At 40.1% G+C, this 20,099-nt stretch overlaps 2 protein-coding genes across 3 annotated transcripts in view; both read right to left on the reverse strand.

Annotated features, from left to right (window-relative positions):
* Positions 1-2,602: 2,602 nt before the first annotated feature.
* On the reverse strand, positions 2,603-5,989 carry rh50 (Rh50-like protein). Its single transcript, XM_061904210.1, has one exon. It carries the CDS (start codon positions 4,268-4,270, stop codon positions 2,828-2,830), a length of 1,443 nt encoding a protein of 480 aa, XP_061760194.1. The 5' UTR covers positions 4,271-5,989; the 3' UTR covers positions 2,603-2,827.
* Positions 5,990-7,219: 1,230 nt separating this feature from the next.
* slc12a5b (solute carrier family 12 member 5b) overlaps positions 7,220-20,099 on the reverse strand; it is a 75,379-nt gene continuing 62,499 nt past the window's right edge. Inside the window, exons 16-26 of one of the 2 annotated variants that reach the window (XM_061904205.1) lie at positions 18,404-18,508; positions 18,115-18,283; positions 17,849-18,044; positions 16,372-16,541; positions 16,143-16,274; positions 14,669-14,776; positions 14,336-14,452; positions 9,281-9,432; positions 9,079-9,093; positions 8,858-8,991; positions 7,220-7,801 (exon numbers count right to left, since the gene is read on the reverse strand). In XM_061904205.1, coding sequence (XP_061760189.1) covers positions 7,710-7,801; positions 8,858-8,991; positions 9,079-9,093; positions 9,281-9,432; positions 14,336-14,452; positions 14,669-14,776; positions 16,143-16,274; positions 16,372-16,541; positions 17,849-18,044; positions 18,115-18,283; positions 18,404-18,508 — 1,390 coding nt within the window. In that variant the 3' untranslated portion in view covers positions 7,220-7,709. The remainder of the gene's footprint in view (positions 7,802-8,857; positions 8,992-9,078; positions 9,094-9,280; positions 9,433-14,335; positions 14,453-14,668; positions 14,777-16,142; positions 16,275-16,371; positions 16,542-17,848; positions 18,045-18,114; positions 18,284-18,403; positions 18,509-20,099) is intronic. The other variant, XM_061904206.1, reaches the window with a different exon arrangement.

Consider the following 20,099-nt stretch of genomic DNA (forward strand, 5'->3'; position numbering starts at 1 on the left):
GACCTGTTTCTATTCTCAGTTCCATTTCGAAAGTAATGGAGAAAATAGTTTATGAACAGGTCGATAGATACCTTGCTACTAATAAACTAATGTACAAATTCCAATCCGGCTTCAGAACTAACCACTCCACTGACACATGCCTTCTCTATCTGACCGACCACATCAAATATGAGGTGGACGCGGGCAAATACTGCGGCATGGTCATGCTGGACATTTAGAAGGCCTTTGACACCGTTAACCACGCTATACTGTTGGATAAGCTCAGAGCAATCGGATTCGACAAAACCTCATCAAGCTGGATGCAATCTTACTTGGAGGGGAGGAAACAGGTGGTAGAGGTGAATGGCACCATGTCCCCTCCCCTCTCAGTAAGCTGTGGAGTCCCTCAGGGGAGTATACTAGGACCTTTACTGTTCCTAATATACGTGAATGACATGCCATCAGCATGCCACTGTGAATTGTTCCTGTTTGCGGATGACTCGGCCCTGCTGGTATCCGGCAAGGACAAGTCACAGGTGGAACAAATCCTCAGTGCTGAACTCCTCAATATTTGCACCTGGCTCGCTGACAACAAACTATCCATACACTTAGGTAAAACGGAATCCATCCTATTTGGGTCCCATATCAAACTTAAGAAGGTCAGTGACTTCACTATAAAAGTGGGTGACATTGTTATCACCAGGAAGGATGAGATCACCTACCTAGGTTCCATTCTAGAGGCTAATCTTTCCTGTGATAAAATGGCAACCAAGGTGATCAAAAAGGTCAACCAAAGAACGAGATTCCTCTACAGAATCTCCTCTCTGGTCAACAAAAACACCTTGAGGATTCTAGCGGGAACTCTCATTCAACCCTTCTTCGATTACGCTTGCACCTCCTGGTACCCCAGCACCTCCAAAACCCTCAAATCTAGACTCCAAACATCCCAGAATAAGATAATCTGGTTACTTTTAGACCTCCACCCCAGATCACACCTCAATCCAACCCACTTCTCCAAAGTGGGCTGGCTCAGGGTGGAGGACAGAGTAAAACAACTTGCACTGAGCCTAGTCTATAAAATCCGCTACACCTCCTTGATCCCGAAGTACATGTCAAACTACTTCCTTAACGTAAATGACCGCCATAACCACAACACCAGGGGGAGCTCCACAAACCACGTTAAACCCAGATTTCGATCTAACAAAGGTCTTAACTCATTCTCTTTCTATGCCACATCAATGTGGAATGCACTCCCAACAGGTATAAAAGTAAGTGCATCTCTATATTCCTTCAAAACCGCTCTAAAACAACACCTCCAGGCAACTTCAACACTTTACTAATACCCTCCTCCATTCACATCCCATCTCCCCGGATTATAAACAACTCAAATGTACTTCTAATGTATATACTTGTTCTTATGCTATCTGAACTCACTATGTTCTCTGCTGGCTGTACATATCCTACTGTAAGACCTACACTGTTTCAATGTCCACATTTCTCTGTTGATGCAATTGTTGATGACTGAAGTTCTGATATCAACCAAAGCTCCCCACCCACCCCCCGGATTGTAAATAATGTAAATAATTCAATGTACATACTATGATGATTAACTTGTGTGATGACTGTATTATGTTGATAGTATATATTTGTACCATGAATTGATTAACATGGACCTTGACTTAAACAAGTTGAAAAACTTATTTAGTGGTCAATTGTACGGAATATGTACTGTACTGTGCAATCTACTAATAAAAGTATCAATCAATCAATCAAAACTCAGCTACAATCGGGCGGAAGGCGGCGTACACCCTGGACAAGTCGCCACCTCATCGCAAACATCATATTTATCCATCTTAAATTATATTTTTACAATTATGATTATATTTTTAAGATGTTTGTATTTGAGTTGGCCCTGCGATGAGGTGGCGACTTGTCCAGGGTGTACAGTTAATGTATATTACTGTATTTGTATCATCACCTCATGAAACAATTACACAATTGTCTATGCATTTGATTATTTGAACCGATTTGTTGATAACTTGCTTTGAAATTATAAGTCGAAGTGACAAGCAGATATTTAGGACCTTATTTTTGGTAAACCCCCCCCCCCAAAAAAAAAACCCCAATATCTTATGGTATGCAGATAACATTAAACTTTAGAACAGTGGTTCTCAAACTTTATTCAACAAGTACCACCTCAGAAAAAAACTTGGCTCTTGAAGTAGCACCATAAGGACCAAAATGAAATACATCAGTGTAGTAGTCCTAAATATCAATTAAAAACAAGAAAGAGGTCAGTAACGTTGTGTGAAAACAAAACACTACTCTAATCAACTGACTCTTTAGTGTTCCACTAGATAGAGCTTGCGTACCACAGTTTGAGAATCACTGGTTTAGAAGATATGCAATTGCATACAGTACACTTTTCTCTGCCAAAATGTAAATATCAAATACATTTATTAATAAATATTAGGTACCGGTACTTTATTGATGCACAATATTTCATAAAAATAAACAGTTTGATACCCGTGATGACACAGATAGTGTTCTAAAAGTAAACATATTGATCCGCCCATTCATTATCATGTTACAAATAATTGAATCAAGCACGGACTCGGTCACGAAACTTCAACACATTTTATGTTAATTTTACCAAACACATTTGCATACAGACCTTGAAATAGCACTCTAACAAATACTAGAAAAGTTAAGCTGTTATCCATTTTTTCCCATTAAAAACTAAAATATTGCATATAAGCTTCATTTACTCACAAGGATAACTGATACATGTACATATACATACATATTAATAATTAAAAATATTTCTTATCTTTGAAAGCTGGTCATGTTAGGCAACGGTTTCCTCTTTATCAATGTCTTGAGTCAGTTTCAGTGGTGAATAATGATCCAGAGGCAGGTCAAAATACACCTGATCATCAAAACATAAATCATCAGCGGGTGACGCCAGAAAAGGTATTTTGAGGACAACACCTGTGAGCATTCCCCCTACAGCAGACACTCCAATAGTGCAAATGACAGCTGCTACCTGGAAAAGAGCCTGTTCTCCTGCAGTCCGACCTAAACCCGGCTGCAAACCAGGTATCAATGCCTGGAGCTCAAGAAGCCTGGGGTCTCCTTCTTCTGGGGCTCTGTGGCTAAAGATCTCATAAAAACTTGGACCATACACTTCCACCCTCGCCATCATTATGGCATAAATCCCTGCAGAGCAAGATATAAGTCCTGTTAGGCCGTGCAAGTTATGTATTCCGCATTGATCCTGAATTCTGAAGCGTTGTGCTAAGAAGGGGCTCAAGTATTTGTATCCCAGCATGCATGCTGTACAGCCCAGCATACCAAGGACATACGCAGCTGCGGGTGAAATCATCATGTCGACGGATGCACCGACTGTCACGCCACCAGCCAGGGTCACGTTCTGGATGTCTGCGATGCTGAGTTTGCCTTTTTTGTTGATTAAGGCAGACAGAGCGAACGCCGTTATAGTGGAAGCGCTAAGGCCTAAAAAGGTGTGCAGGATGGCCCTGTGCTGGTCATCGCCTTTCAGCGTTAACGCTGAGTTGAAAGAGGGCCAGAAGACCCAGAGGAACAAAGTTCCCATCAGAGACAAGATGTCCGACTGGTAGCTAGTTCTCTGCTTTGCATGGCCTTCATTCAGGCGAGGTCTGTACAGCACAAACGTGACCCCTAAGCCAAAGTAACAAGCAAAGAGGTGGATGAGAATAGAACCTCCTGCATCGTTTATCTTCAGGTACTTCAGCACAGCCCATTCTGTGACCGCAAACACGGGCACCTCCAGCAGAGCCATGACCAGCAGCTGCAACGGACTTGTCTTTCCCAACACTGCCCCGAAGGAGATGAGCACCACTGCGCAGGCAAATTCTGCATTTATGAGATTTGTCACTCCAAGGTAAATTTGACCATCATGGCTGAACTGGAAGTATCCTTGCACCAGAATGGCCCATTGGATGGAAAAAGTAGCCACCAGAAAATTAAAAACCATCCCACCAAAGCCGTACAGTCGGAAGAATGCCAGCAGGCATCCAAAACCGATAAAAATCATCACCTGAATGTCTGTGAAAAAAGGGTAGTCTCTGTACACGGCATTGTCCATGGGTTTGGTCTCGTTGGTTTGGAATCTGGCATCAGCTTGGTCGTCATACGTGACAAATGTGGCGAACAGACCCACAATCATCACCTCCACCGCAAACACAAAAGCAGGTAATTTTACCCGCAGGCTGCCGGAGCTCTGCTTCATAGTGGGAGTCCTTGACATTGAATGATAATCCTTTCATTTGCAGGCTGTATTACCACGCTGCAGATAAGAGAGGGCAACGATCAAGTTTGCTCGCGTTCAGACAAGTACAAATATCCGCCACAAGCATGAACTTTAGCTTATCGTTAAAAAATGTCTTGCAATCCAAACTGGGTTGTCATCTTTAAAACAACTACAGCAAATTTGAAGTGTCAGGTTATTGTTCAGTACATATTTCATAAGTAACCTCCAGCATCAAGAATGTACACATGCACTTTATTAAGTAATAAAATAAAAATGGAAATACATTTGACTAAATAGTGTTATTGCACTCCAAAGTTCAAAGATTAATCAAAGTTACTGTATTCAGCAGTTAAACTTCAAACTGGCCTCTCACTATCAGCACGTTTTACTTCGATCAATTACTTTTTTGCAATGTTTGTGCTGACTCACACTTGCAAAAACATCATACACACGGAGACACAATTTAGGTCATGCAGTACAATTCAATAAGATTCATCTGATGTCAACATACAGATGCATACATTTTTATTACACCACAGCCTATATTAAATATTACAGGTCCTACCTGACCTGTGGAAAAAGTGACTAGAAACACTTCAACCAAAATTTATATATGAATCACTTGCCTCGGACTTGTTCGGGATTTAATATACCTTTTAAAAAATGATTTACTGTGAACTAATACCATCACGACCAGTGAGTTTCAATACCACCCAACTCATCTAGCTTGACTTAAATAAGAAGTCATTAAATACAACACTGTACATTTTACCTACAAAATCTTTATTGAAACACATTCACTGTTGAAATGGTAATTCTAAATCCAAAATTACATATTTATCAAGTCTCACTCTTAGATACATGCACGCACGCACGCACGCACACACACACACACACACACACACACACACACACACACACACACACACACACACACACACACACACACACACACACACACACACACACGCACACACACACACACACACACCACAAAGAAAGATGTGATGTGATGGTGATATACAGTATGAAGCTTCAATTGTGTGTATGGGAAGAGAATAATAGATTTTTACACTTGGAAATAAAAACAGACTTGTTTTCAACAACAACAATTGATGTAAGGAATACTGCAGTGCAGCTGTATACATTTTTTAAACTTAGTATATAAATCAGACTTAAATATTAAATTTTTGTATATTTGGCAATACCTTAAGCCAGGGGTGTTCAAACTTTTTCACTGAGCGCCGCATACTGAAAAATGAGAACACTGATATTATGTACATTAAAAATGATAAAACCAATTCAATGTACTGTACATCAGTACAAATTAGTTAAAAAAATAGTGTTACTGTAAATGTTGTGTTATAAGTGAAGAAGCAAACAGATGTCAGTGTTATGTCTAATAAACCTCTTTAATAATGAATTCATAAAATCTTTAGAACATGTCGAGGGCCCAAAAAAACGAGCTGTGGGCCACAAAACAGTGATTGTGCAGCTCTTCTCAGAATTAGATATTCAATGATGTGATCTTAAGCTCATCATATCAACACTTGAATGTATTTCATGGGCGTATTGTTTTATGACTACACTCTAAAACAGGGGTCACCAACCTTTTTGAAACCAAGAGCTACTTCTTGGGTACTGATTAATGCAAAGGGCTACCAGTTTGATACACACTTAAACAAATTGCCAGAAATAGCCAATTTGCTCAATTTACCTTTAATATATATATATATATATATATATATATATATATATATATATATATATATATATATATATATATATGTATATATATATATATATATATATATATATATATATATATATATATATATACATATATATATATATATATATATATATATATATATATATATATATATATATATATATATATATATATATGTATATATATATATATATATATATATATATATATATATATATATATGTATTTCTAACAAAGACAAATCGTTATTTCTTCTAGATTTTCCAGAACAAAATTTTTAAAAGAAATTAAAAAACACTTTGAAATAAGATTTAAATTTGATTCTACAGATTTTCTAGACTTGCCAGAATTTTTTTTTTTAAATTTTAATCATAATAAGTTTGAAGAAAATTTCACAAATATTATTTGTCGAAAAAACAGAAGCTAAAATGAAGAATTAAATCAAAATGTATTTATTATCCTTTACAATAAAAAAAAATACTTGAACATTGATTTAAATTGTCAGGAAAGAAGAGGAAGGAATTTAAAAGGTAAAAAAGGTATGTGTGTTTAAAAATCCTAGAATCATTTTTAAGGTTGTATTTTTTCTCTAAAATTGTCTATCTGAAAGTTATAGGAAGCAAAGTAAAAAAATAAATGCATTTTTTTTAAACAAGTGAAGACCAACTCTTTAAAATATTTTCTTGGATTTTCAAATTCTATTTGAGTTTTGTCCCTCTTGGAATTAAAAATGTTGAGCGAAGCGAGACCAGCTTGCTAGTAAATAAATAAAATGTAAAAACTAGAGGCAGCTCACTGGTAAGTGATGTTATTTGAGCTATTTTTAGAACAGGCCAGTGGGCTACTCGTCTGGTCCTTACGGGCTACCTGGTGCCCGCGGCCAACGCGTTGGTGACCCCTGCTCTAAAATATGTGGGGTAACTATTGGACCAAAGCAATGCTGTGTTAATTTAACTCAGCAAGATGAGGTTCTTATTTAACCCAGCTAGATGGGTTATATATTCAACCCAAATTCTGGGTACATTTTAACTGCAATGCTGGGTTAATTGTACTAAATAAATTGGTTATATATTTATTGGGGTCACAGGGGATCGCTGGAGCCTATCTCAGCTGCATTTGGGCGGTAGGCAGTCTACACCCTGGACAAGTCGCCAACTCAGATAGACAACATTCACACTCACGTTCACACACGAAAGGGACAAGCAGTAGAAAAATGGATGGATGAATATATTTAATGGGTGTGTCAAAAAAAAACAAAAAACGACCAGCTGAGTTCCTGGTTGGGTCTCAAAAACTACCCAACTTTTTAGAAATAACCCATAAATATGACCCAAAAGGCTGTATCCAGCATTTGGGTAGATATATAACCCAGCAATGTTTAGTGTGTATGATTATTCACCACTCTATGAGGTTAGAAATGTAGTGTTTATAATTGAAAAACTCAATAAACAATAAACTTTCATCTAACATGACACCACTTTCACTGTACCATCATCGTTCAAATAAGCGTGCTTTGATAAAAAACATTGAAGACATAAAACAAACAACACATAAGATGAATAAATATTGGGTACAATCGGCAAAATGTACAAGAAAAAGACCCCCCAAAAAATACATAACATAACTAGAACAGTTGAAAGGAAGTTAAAAAGTGGTTTTGCAGCCAGGAAGAGCCTCACAGTAAAACATCAGATTTCAGGACGTTCAGGAGTAGATGGTTATGACCTCACGACCACCTCCTCGGACCAGGAGAACCCGATTGAGGCCCTCTGTGAGCACCTCAAGGAACTCCATGTCTGATGGACAGTATAAGTAAAGGAGTGATATTCTTCCATGACACTCAGGAACAAAGACTTTCCATTAACATAAAATATATGATGAATAAAGTTTACATGTCGGTATGTGTACTAGTGCAGTGTATTGAATGCACTCTGGCACATGCATTATTTCAATAACTTTTAAGGATGAAAACATGCCCATATTTTTATAATTTAAGTGTTTCTTTGTGTGATGAATTATGTAAAAGCAAGTACAGTATAAAAGCAGGATATAGTAATACTCTAGTACCTCAACTTACGAGTACATTGAATTCCACGGCTGAACTCATAACTGAAAACACTCATACAGTATCTCAAACTAGCCCTGCCCATTGAAATCAATATAATTCCATTTAATCATTCCCAAAACAGCACAATTTCAACATGTAACGCTCGAATGCAGCTGAGATAGGCTCCAGCACCCCCCGCCACACCAAAAGGGACACGAGGTAGAAAATGGATGGATGCATGGAACATGCCAATAAAAAAGAAAAGCTGTACTTAGATAAGAAATATTGTTTGGATTGTTGGTATTTCACTTTTAGAGCAGACTTTTTTAGGTGTCTCCTAAGGGCTGCTTCTCCGTCGTGTAATAACAGGAACTCAGAACTCTTTGTTTATGTTGCGCACTGACATCTTTGAGTGACGACCAACACGTGACAACAAGTAATATGTATATGTACAAAAAAGCTAATGCTCAACTGTCCAATCTGTTGAGTTGCGACTAGACAGGACAAACTGAAACATGGCAAACAGCATCTTCAGCTTCTCAATATTTTCGTGGATAAATGTTTGTTACTGCATGCCCCTGAGGCTGGCTATGGCTTGTGTAATGGGGACTGACAGCGTGAATCAAAATACGCTTGCAACATAATGCATAACCAAAAGACGAGAGACCAGACTGCTCGTATCTCAAAATACTCCTGAGTTAAGATACCTATAAGTTGGAAAATCTTAAAAGCACATAAATGAGACACTAGTGATTTAGGGCTATATAAGTAAACATTGATTGATTGATTGAAATGGCAAGGATACAGTTTTCTTCTCCCACACGATTTTTTGGGGGACCTGGCATGTTGAGCAGGATAAGCTTCGCCTCCTTGGACTTCTTTGTGATGACCTCATTGAGCCGCAAGGCCGTGTGCATGCGCCTCACATCTGTCTGGTTCCTTTTACAGAAAAAAAGAACGTGCCTCGCATAAGATCTACTTATTCAGGTCAAACAGTTGGTCTCAGTGCAACATGCTAATACTTACAAGTGTTCCCACTCCCTGCAGCAGCATGTGACAAGGGAAATAATTGTGTGTGAATTGCATAAAGGCTGTGCTCACACAGGAAGCTGCATTTGTCTTTGAAGTAAACCTTTGCATGACCATAAACACGATCTAATGATCCATATGCGCTTGCCAGATTTCATGTCTGCTTTCTGTGTGTTACAAGTTGAGAGAAACCACTCACGGCTTCATGCTGAAGAGGTCTTTTCCTCCATCCATGTTCTTCCCCTTGTCTACTCCCTTGCTGTCTGTCCAGGTGGCTCCGCCCCCTGCAGGTGCTGTGAGGCTGGTGGGGCTAGCAGGTGAGGAGGTGTTCTTACTGTGAATAAGCTGGACCTGTTTGGATTTGGAAACAACTTTAGACTAAGACAGAGACATCGTGTCATAACATATAAAGCGATGACAGAAATAAAAGAGGTGCCCATTAGCAAAAGTCAAAACTGAAGCTCAGGATAATGTCAAGACATTGACCTCTATAGCAAGGGCCTCAAATGTTGACAGAGTGAGTTTAAACACATGACGGCAAAGGTAAGTTTTGAGCCCAACTGCAAACCATCAATATTTGTGATTGTTTTCTCTTTCTCTGCAATTTTTGGGGAATTTTGCCTAAAATTCACAATCCTTATAAGAGACAAAAACAAATGTTTTTTTAATGCATTCTGGCTCATAAATAAGTCTGCCTTGGGCTTGGGCCTACAAGGTCTGGCAGATGACAAGCCATCATGATAGACCATCTGAACACCATGCTTGCTGCTGTCTTGATTGCCACAAGCCCACGGGCAACTCAACCATCAGCACGAGTGCTCCGGCTATACCATTCACCCCAGCCGTCTGCCTGCAACTATCCTGACCCGAGAGGTTCTCCGGTGAAAATAACAGTGTGGCACCATTCCTGACTAAGTGCCAACTTAATTTTGAAATGTAAGCATCCGCCTTCACATCCAAGCAAGCTAAAGTAGCATTTGTAGATTCTCACCTCACTGGCCGATTAGGGTCCTGGGCCACGGCGGAGTGAAACAGTTGGGCTGTCACCAGTTCCATGTACCGCTCCTTCTCTAAAGCATTACTCCAAGTATTTTGTAAAAAAAATTCCAGACAGAGAAGCGGCAAGAACTCCATTTTAAACTTCATCAAGGGCAGTGACTGGTCTCTAACTATGCCATATAATTCCCTTCAGTGACAGTCTACCTGGCCTGGCGCAACACAAATACCGTACTTGTGAGGACTTGCAAACAGAAGCAACGGATCGCCAACCGCAATCGCGATGCCACAACACACTACGGGGTGGGGCAAAGAATTTGGTTGTCTTTCCGTGACGTACCCCTTGCAATAGACTAACAAACTGTCTACAAAATATGTGGGTCCTTTTTTCACAATCAGGATTACTAACCAAGCTGCGGTTAAGCTCTGCCTTCCCAATTGCTTTAAATATATCCTAGTCTTTCATGTCTCCCAACTCAAGTCAGTCACCTCCGGCCCTCTCTCACCTTTCGATGTGCCTCCTCTTCCTCGGCTGGTCGACGGTCACCCTGCATTAATAGTCAAAGCCATCTTGGAGGGGCAGGGGCTTAGTACCTGATCAACTAGGAAGGATATTGCCGCAAGGACCATTCTTCAATCTCTAGATCTTTTATTATCGAACTCAAACTCCTATGTGACTCTTTCAAGCGTTTTCTGGACAAGCCAGGTAAGCCGCCGGGAGGTGGTTTTGTTCTCCTCGCCTCTTATTCTCTCTCTCGCAGTGTGGCGTGCAACTGGCTACAAGAGACTGACTGCACCTGATCCTGATTAGTTGCCTATTATTTAGGCTGAATGGCCTCAGATGGAAGACGCCGCCACCTTTCATTGTGTTCACTATGTCCATGAGCTTACCTGACATCCTTAATCACGCTTCCTTGTTACCTTGCCTTCGTCAGGTCTGACCAGTTTCCTGCCTTGCCCGACACCAACTTTGTGGTCAACTGTATTATCTTGGGGTGAGTAGTTTTTTTTGCCACCAGTGTGTTTTGTGGTTGTTTTTCATGGTATGGTTAATTTTGCCACCAAGGCTTTTTGTTGCCTGTTTTCCCCCTCGCTATTATAAGAGGTAGTAACTGTTCGATGGCCTTTGTCTCCACATTTTTGGGGATCCACACACCCACAGAACATTACAGTTTGTGCTGTATACATTTTTGGTGTAACTATAAGGGATGTGAGACGGCACGTTGGAACAGGGCTTTGTGCGTGTGCCTCACAATACGAAGGTCCTGGGTTCAGTCCTGGGCTCGGGGTCTTTCTGTGTGGAGTTTGTATGATCTCCCCGTGACTGCGTGTGTTCCCTCCTCCGTGTACTCTGGCTTCCTCCCACTTCCAAAGCCATTCACCTTGGGATAGGTTGATTGGCAACACCAAATTGGCCCTAGTGTGTGAATGTGAGTGTGAATGTTGTCTGTCTATCTGTATTGGTTCTGTGATGAGGTGGCGACTTGTCCAGGGTCTACCCCGCCTACCGCCCCAATGCAACTGGGATAGGCTCCAGCACCCCGCGACCAAGCTGTAGGAAATGGACAGATAAGGGATGTGAGCGACCATTGAGGAAAATTGAGAAGAAAAAGAGGAACATTTCTGTCAGCACAAAATTCTGCCAAGCAAACTCTGAAGGAAAAATTAAAAAATCAAGACTATATTTCCTGCATTTGGGTGAATTTCTACACTATATTTTACCTTTAGATTTATTCTCATCTTCCAACCTCTTTTGGCTGTCTTTTTCACACTTACATGTGCCAGCATTTTTTTTTTTTTTTTATAGTGGATAATTTACAAACATTATCATTGAAAATGTTGTATAAATTCTATAACATGCACTTAAAGAACTCAAAAAACTTTTCCCATTTGGCAACTCTATCCTGTAGTCCTGCCCTTGGGGTAATAACTGTAATTGCCTGATGCTCGCTGCAGAGAGCGACGGTGGGCTTGCCTTTTAGGAGCCTTTATGTGTGTGTGTGTGACTTGCTCAGTCATTCTGCCACCGCCATATCTTCGCTGCCATTCCAATATACTTCCAATGTTGTTACCTGTGTTTGTAATCCATCACGTCAAAAATATATATTTTTGCTGGCTACTAATAAATATGCTTGATAGAACGACAACTGGTTTAGAACTAACAGTGTTCAGATTGTCCATCCATCCATCCATTTTCTACCGCTTATTCCCTTTCGGGGTCGCGGGGGGCGCTGGCGCCTATCTCAGCTACAATCGGGCGGAAGGCGGGGTACACCCTGGACAAGTCGCCACCTCATCGCAAGGACAACACAGATAGACAGACAACATTCACACTCACATTCACACACTAGGGCCAATTTTAGTGTTGCCAATCAACCTATCCCCAGGTGCCTGTCTTTGGAAGTGGGAGGAAGCCGGAGTATTCGGAGGGAACCCACGCTTTCACGGGGAGAACATGCAAACTCCACACAGAAAGATCCCGAGCCTGGATTTGAACCCAGGACTGCAGGAACTTCGTATTGTGAGGCAGACGCACAAACCCCTCTGCCACCGTGAAGCCCGTGTTCAGATTGTAATAATCCAAAAATGATTAGCAGCAAAGTAGACAACCTACAACGTTGTGGCTCGGAGAGCGAACATAGGTGACAACAAGTAAGCTGTCTATATGGTTACCTAACTAGCGAGCTGGTTTCGGTCTTCCTGATCGTCTCCCTGTCTTGCAACTCAGTGTGGCATTCAGGCAAGTAAATACAGCGCAAATACAGCGAGTACCTGACATTTCAACGCTGACATTTCACATGGTTAGAATATTACCGTTTTTATTTCAATAATGTTTTAGGGTGAGAGTTATTAATCATCATTCTTTAATAACTTAAAAATATTACTGTAAGACCAGAATTATTTGCGGCACATACAAATGATACAATATTGGCATAGTTGACATAGTTGGGGTGAGGGTCTAGTTTAATGATAAATGATAAATGGGTTGTACTTGTATAGCGCTTTTCTACCTTCAAGGTACTCAAAGCGCTTTGACACTACTTCCACATTTACCCATTCACACACACATTCACACACTGATGGAGGGAGCTGCCATGCAAGGGGCCAACCAGCACCCATCAGGAGCAAGGGTGAAGTGTCTTGCTCAGGACACAACGGACATGACGAGGTTGGTACTAGGTGGGATTTGAACCAGGGACCCTCGGGTTGCGCACGGCCACTCTCCCACTGCGCCACGCCGTGGGAGAGTGATAAATATGATAAATAAAACATTAATTACAGGTTACTAAACGTTTGATCAAAACCTTTTGCAGCACAAATTAGCACAAACGTAGCACAAACAACTCTGACTCGTTCGGGGAGGTTTTGAGAATGTGGAAGTGGCGGGGTCGAGGGGCTGCTTATGAATACGGAAACGTTAAGAACTTAAGAATTATAAAAGTTAGGCAAAACATTTTTGCAGCATGAACCAGCACAAATGTAGGATTAGCTGTGATAAAAAGTTTGGGATGATACGGACAATATGATGGGGGAGGTTGGATGACGTCACTTGTCAGAAAATATGTTTTAGAATAACTTAAAATCTGTAAAGGCACAAAGAAAGTGTTTTCCAGCACGAATCAGCACAAATGATTGGGACAAATTGGGGCTTTTGGAGAAACTTCACAAAGGTTTGAATGCTTTGGTAGACTTACCGTAGTAGTGTGGTGTGTTCAGGTACACTTTGGAAACACGAAATATATCCACTGATTTTCCAAAGATTGATGAACACCAGCAAAACGTTTTATTTTGTATTTGTGCATGACTTCCTGACCAACACAAGCTGAGTTTAGCTAAATTGATCTGCCTTGTTACGGAAACCGGCAAAAAAAGTATATTTGGCGCAGGGATGCGGAACGGCACCAATATGGCCGGGCCGTTCTATAGGCGGTGACTTAAATAAAAATGGAAAGAGTCCGCCGCCGTTTCGTATCTTGTGGAAATCAGGAGTGAGGCTCTCGCTGACTTTGATTGGATTATGGCTGTATGCTACAACTTTATTTGGTTATTTTGCAGCAGTTTGAGTCACCAACATGTTTTTGAGTGCACTAAAACCAAGGCAGTGTATGAAAACTAGGACTAAAATTTGCTGAAAATGTTCACCAAAAACCAGGTCGTATGAGAATCGATGTACCACTGTATTTAGGTAATTGGCAAAGTTGTTTGCTTTTGTGTTGACATCCAGAAGAACAGTTCAGACATCTGTTACGGTCATTACCTCTTCTTCTGGTTGTTCAGTCATTCTGCCTCCTTCCTCGATACTGGGCTGGGAGCGTGGAGCAGACGTTTTTTTACGGCGGATGGACCCGCGGGAGGAATCTGTTATGCTCTGGATCTATAAAGTTCAAAGGAGGCAAATTGATTACTTCCAATATCCAACGTCCTACAGGAATGTATTATTGCCGTGTTAGAATTAGTGTACACTAGACTAGATAGAGAAACACTTTGTTGCCAACCAGTTCACTGACATATTGCTGATAATTAGATCCCGCAGGGCTACAATTAAGATGAAAGATTCTTTTTGATACAGTAAACATAAACTATTGCTTACCTCTCGCTCCATCTCATTCTTGGTCAAATGCATTTGCTTGAGGATTTGTGAGCGCTGTTCCATTACTAGTGTCTTTTCATAGGTGTAGGCTGATATGTCACTGTCATACTAGAAATGAAAGGGTAAAAAAATGCAACATGGAGAAAAGTACATTTTTGGACACTCAGCAAAATGTAATTTAATAATGGTATTATTGTTGTTACTCTACGAATGCATTCTTCACAGTGGTATAGCAATACATTATACTTGCATGCTGTGGTTGAGGTGCAAAATTAGAGTCGTGTACAATTTTTGATCGATCAAATAGGACCTACGATGAGTTTCGTATTTTCTGACTTTTAAATGTTGTTACATTGTTACATGTTGTTAAAAATGCCAAAGCGTCAAATCATAAGGTTCAAGCATTTTGCCGTGAGCTTGCACAAAGTTTTGGATGCCTCTGTTTGAGTGGTTTTGCAGTCTGGCTATGTCAGACTACAGCTACGTGACGTCAAAGTAAGTTGGACGTACTTATTTAGACATTAAGTCAAGCTCTCAGACGGAGGGGGAGGAGCTCATTCCCTCTGTTTCAGGGTAAGGGGAAACACAAAAAAAGTAGGACAAAGTATTATATTCATATAATCATGGCATGTGCGTAATAACACTGACACACGAAGTGCAATGACATAATTGCTGCTAAAAGCAGGTTTTTATATGTAGACTTATTGATTGGAGCATGTGCAGGTGTATTTACTGTTGTGACCAGGTAAATCTGTATAATGTTTATGAAGTTTATTTTTTACCATGTATGGAAAAAAATAGCGGTGACGACTTTAAGATATATGTTTAACAGTGTACATTTTTAAATGATAAATAATGGTACTTCTGCAGAGGGTGGGGTTTGGTTTCATTTGCAATCTGGGAATGCCTTTAGAATCGAACATCTTGAAGACCGACCTTAAAAAAACAGGTGTTAAAGTGACTGTGGAGCAAAATTCAGGCAGAATTTACACCAAAGCATGTCCAATACATGAGTATTCCAAATGTAGAATAAAATCACCATAGGGCCCCCCTTCCAATGTATTTTTTTTCCAATTGAAACCATTGCCAGTAAAGTTCTGTCTTACTGTATAGTTCTAAACCAGTGGCGTCCAAACTTTTTGCTTCCAAGGGCTAACGTGAAATGGTTTGATGCTCAGTCTGCCTGTGACTATGTCTAAGTTTTCTTGAGCAAGATACTGAATCCCTAGTTGCTCCTGATTCTGCGTCATCAGTAGGAAAATGTGTAATAGTTTCAAAACGCTTTGGGTACCTTGAATGTAGAAAAGCGCTATACAAATAAAATCCATTTACCATTTAATGTACATTTGGGAAGTCACCCTTTGCAGGCCACATAAAATGACCCCGCATAGTTTTCTCTGAATTAGTATGACGCAAATGAAACTCAATTGAAAATAATACGGATACTATTACACATACTGTCTATTAGTCTCACCAGCTCCACCACTTCCACCTCGGCATCAATGCGCAGGTGATAAAGGAACGTAATGACATCATTTTTCATTTGGATACTATTGTCGTCCATCTGAGCCACAGTAAAAATGCGCATCTTGCATTTCCTCCACACCTACAGAATAAAACAACAGTGGTGCATGGTACTTTATGATCCGGTTTAAACATCCACATTCAACCTACAAAATATTTTACTGTTTTGTATGTGGCACCTTATGTTGACGCAGGAGGAAGGGCAGTAGCATTAGCATGCCTCCATCGTGGACAATCCACCACACATCTATGTGTCCTTCTGTGAAGCGCTCTCCATTGGATGGATAGCTACAGATGTTCTTAGGAACCAACAGAGCCAAACTGGCCACTGTGGTCTCTCTTACCACTTCTGCAGAATAATAAGCAAAATGTATTATATAATTATATATGGAATAAAATATTCTTGGGGTATCATTTAGCAGAATGTTTGCTCATTTACGCTAGTTGTATTAGAAGAGGCTATGTTTTGAGTTTGAGTTCATTTTGAACATGCATACACTTACAACATGATACATCACAATTTCCAGTTTCCTTTTTCAACATGTTTGAAAAGTAGTAGGATGAAGGAGAGTTTATTTAATCCTACCCCCTCTCCTTTACATAGCAGTTGCTAACACTTTTGAGTAATAACAATAATATATATATATATATATATATATCTCCATCCATCCATCCATTTTCTACCGCTTATTCCCTTTTGGGGTCGCGCTGGCGCCTATCTCAGCTACAATCGGGCGGAAGGCGGGGTACACCCTGGACAAGTCGCTACCTCATCGCAGGGCCAACACAGATAGACAGAAAACATTCACACTCACATTCACACACTAGGGCCAATTTAGTGTTGCCAATCAACCTATCCCCAGGTGCATGTCTTTGGAGGTGGGAGGAAGCCGGAGTACCCGGAGGGAACCCCCACATTCACGGGGAGAACATGCAAATTCCACACAGAAATATCCCGAGCCTGGATTTGAACCCAGGACTGCAGGATCTTCGTATTGTGAGGCAGACGCACTAACCCCTCTGCCACCGTGAAGCCCATATATATATATATATATATATATATATATATATATATATATATATATATATATATATATATATTAATGAGTGAAGTAACTTGTATTTCATGTGCAGGGGCTTCACGGTGGCAGAAGGGTTAGTGCGTCTGCCTCACAATACGAAGGTCCTGCAGTCCTGGGTTCAAATCCAGGCTCGGGATCTTTCTGTGTGGAGTTTGCATGTCCTCCCCGTGAATGCGTGGGTTCCCTCCGGGTACTCCGGCTTCCTCCCACTTCCAAAAACATGCACCTGGGGATAGGTTGATTGGCAACACTAAATTGGCCCTAGTGTGTGAATGTGAGTGTGAACGTTGTCTGTCTTTCTGTGTTGGCCCTGCGATGAGGTGGCGACTTGTCCAGGGTGTACCCCGCCTTCCGCCCGATTGTAGCTGAGATAGGCGCCAGCGCCCCCCGCAACCCCAAAAAAAGGGAATAAGCGGTAGAAAATGGATGGATGGATGATAAATAAGATTATCAATAAATTCAGAATTCAGAACGTGTATCGTGATTCTTGTTTGCTAGTCTAAGAAAACACTAGCAAAAAGTATACTATGTGGAACAAAGAACAATAGTGGACAAAGTAGTAACTGTAACTGACCAATAAAGTTTTTAAACTGTTGGTGGTACTCAGGCTGTTTCCAGTTACGTGGCCAGCTGACCATCACAGTGTTGTGCTTCAAACCTCCCAGTCCTCCAACCTGGATCAAGTGGGATGTCCCGTCTCTCAAATTAGAGGATATGACCACTTGGGAAAATCCCTTAACCTTCTCTGTCTCCATCAATTTTCTCAAAGACTGCAAAATAACAATGCATTGAAGCCAATGTCAAGACGTTATAATATATTGTGTGCTTAATATAACAGACCTGGTCTGCTCTTTGGGCTTCAGTGTAATTGTCCAGAAACTTTCCTTGAATGGAGGTGCCAACAATGGTAAGGCCCTTCCCTGCTTTCATCTGATTGGTTAGAGAAAGCAGACGAGGCTGTTCTACGTTCTGCTCCCCATCCATACTGACCAGAACCAGAATCTGAGGCCTGACCAGAGAAAGAAGTATACACACAGATGACAACTAGATCTACATTGCATCATTTTGAGGGGGGTTTGAATTACCCCTAAAATCCTTAGAACAAAAGTTAGATATGTTTTCTATTCACCTCCAGTTCTTTGTGTGTGGTGGCCCCTCCTCTATCCTCATGAGGGCAAATCGAGCCGCGCTGAGAGAGATGCCGCGTATTCCATCACCCCACTCCTTCTCAGCTCTGTCACACAGAATTTCAATGCGTATGATGTGTCGCTTAAGGTCTATTCTCCACACTGTCAAGGATCCCAGTGTGTTCTTCTTTGTAATGATTGAAACTTACATTACATGTTGCAACTTCTATATCGCTAAGACAAAACATCTAGATGATTTATTGTTGACTTATCGTGTTGAAAGAGAAATTAGATGTAATGCTGCAGACAATTTAATTTAAACTGCATAACGTTTATATTTGTTCACAAATTTAATCAATTGTCAAGTGAGGACTTCAACGATACAATAGACAAAAGTGCCAGCTCGATGTACCTCACTGATGTGACAGAAGAGGAAATGGCCAAGACTGTTAGAGTCAATGGAGGTATTGGTTTAAAGTGATTTAAGGGAATTGATCTGCCAGGAGAGGAAATAGTCAACAACTGTGAATACATTTTAAACCAATACCCCAACTGACTGTAAGGGAAATGATATGGAAATAGAGGTAACATCAGCTACCTATCATTTCAAACAGGTAAATTCCCAAACCAAATCAAAATGTCCAAAATTGTACCAATTTTAAAGACTGTAGACCAGGGGTAGGGAACCTGTGGCTCTTTTGATGACTGCATCTGGCTCTCAGATAAATCTTAGCTGACATTGCGTAACACGATAAGTAATGAATAATTCCGCTGGTAATCACAGTGTTAAAAATAACGTTCAAAATATAAAACATTCTCATGCATTTTAATCCATCCATTTTCTACCGCACCTTTTCAAGAAGTCGCATTATTGGTAAGAAGTATTTTATTTATTATTGGTTAGCTGCAGAATAACAATGTTATTTAAAATAATAACATACTTATTGTACTCTAAAAATGTTGTTATTAATTGAAAATGCATGCATTTAGTTGTATTCAGTGTTAAAAAATATTATATGGCTCTCACGGAAATACATTTTAAAATCATTGGCTTTCATGGCTCTCTCAGCCAAAAAGGTTCCCGACCCCTGCTGTAGACCAACAACAGTTTAAAAACTATATACCTTGTTCCTTACTTCCACAGTTTTTGAACAACCAATTTGACACATTCATAATTAAAAGTGTAATGCTTACTGACAAGCAATACTGACACAGAACTAACATTTTAAATCCGATAGCAGTAATCTAAATTACTGAAAAAATGGCTGATGCAATAAATGGTTAACAGAGTGCAGATGCAGTGTTTATGGACCTAACAAAAGCATTAACCATAGTATCTTTACTAACAAAGTAGAATGGTATGGCAATACAGGGTTGGTACTGAACTGGGTAAGAATCTAGTTAACTAATAGAAAGCGATAAGTGAAGCTCGGCAAACACACGTCGACAGCTCTATATATTTATTGTGGCAAACCCAAGGGGTCAATACTGAGACCACAATTGTTCATTTTCCATAAACAACTTATGAAGTTATTTGTTGAAGGTAGTACTGTTTGCAGATACTACAACCACATTGTGTTAATGAGAGAACACACAGAGGCTAATACAAATAATAACAGAAATATAAACATTAAAGAGATGGTTAGACAAAACAAAAACAGACTATCTTTGAATCTAAATACAACTAAAATAATGCTG

The sequence above is a fragment of the Nerophis ophidion genome, linkage group LG06 (assembly GCF_033978795.1).
Source record: "Nerophis ophidion isolate RoL-2023_Sa linkage group LG06, RoL_Noph_v1.0, whole genome shotgun sequence".
Taxonomy (NCBI): domain Eukaryota; kingdom Metazoa; phylum Chordata; class Actinopteri; order Syngnathiformes; family Syngnathidae; genus Nerophis; species Nerophis ophidion.

Coding starts and splice junctions, on each gene's coding strand:
- rh50 (XM_061904210.1), bottom strand. CDS start 4,270: ATGTCAAGGACTCCCACTATGAAGCAGAGCTCCGGCAGCCTGCGGGTA.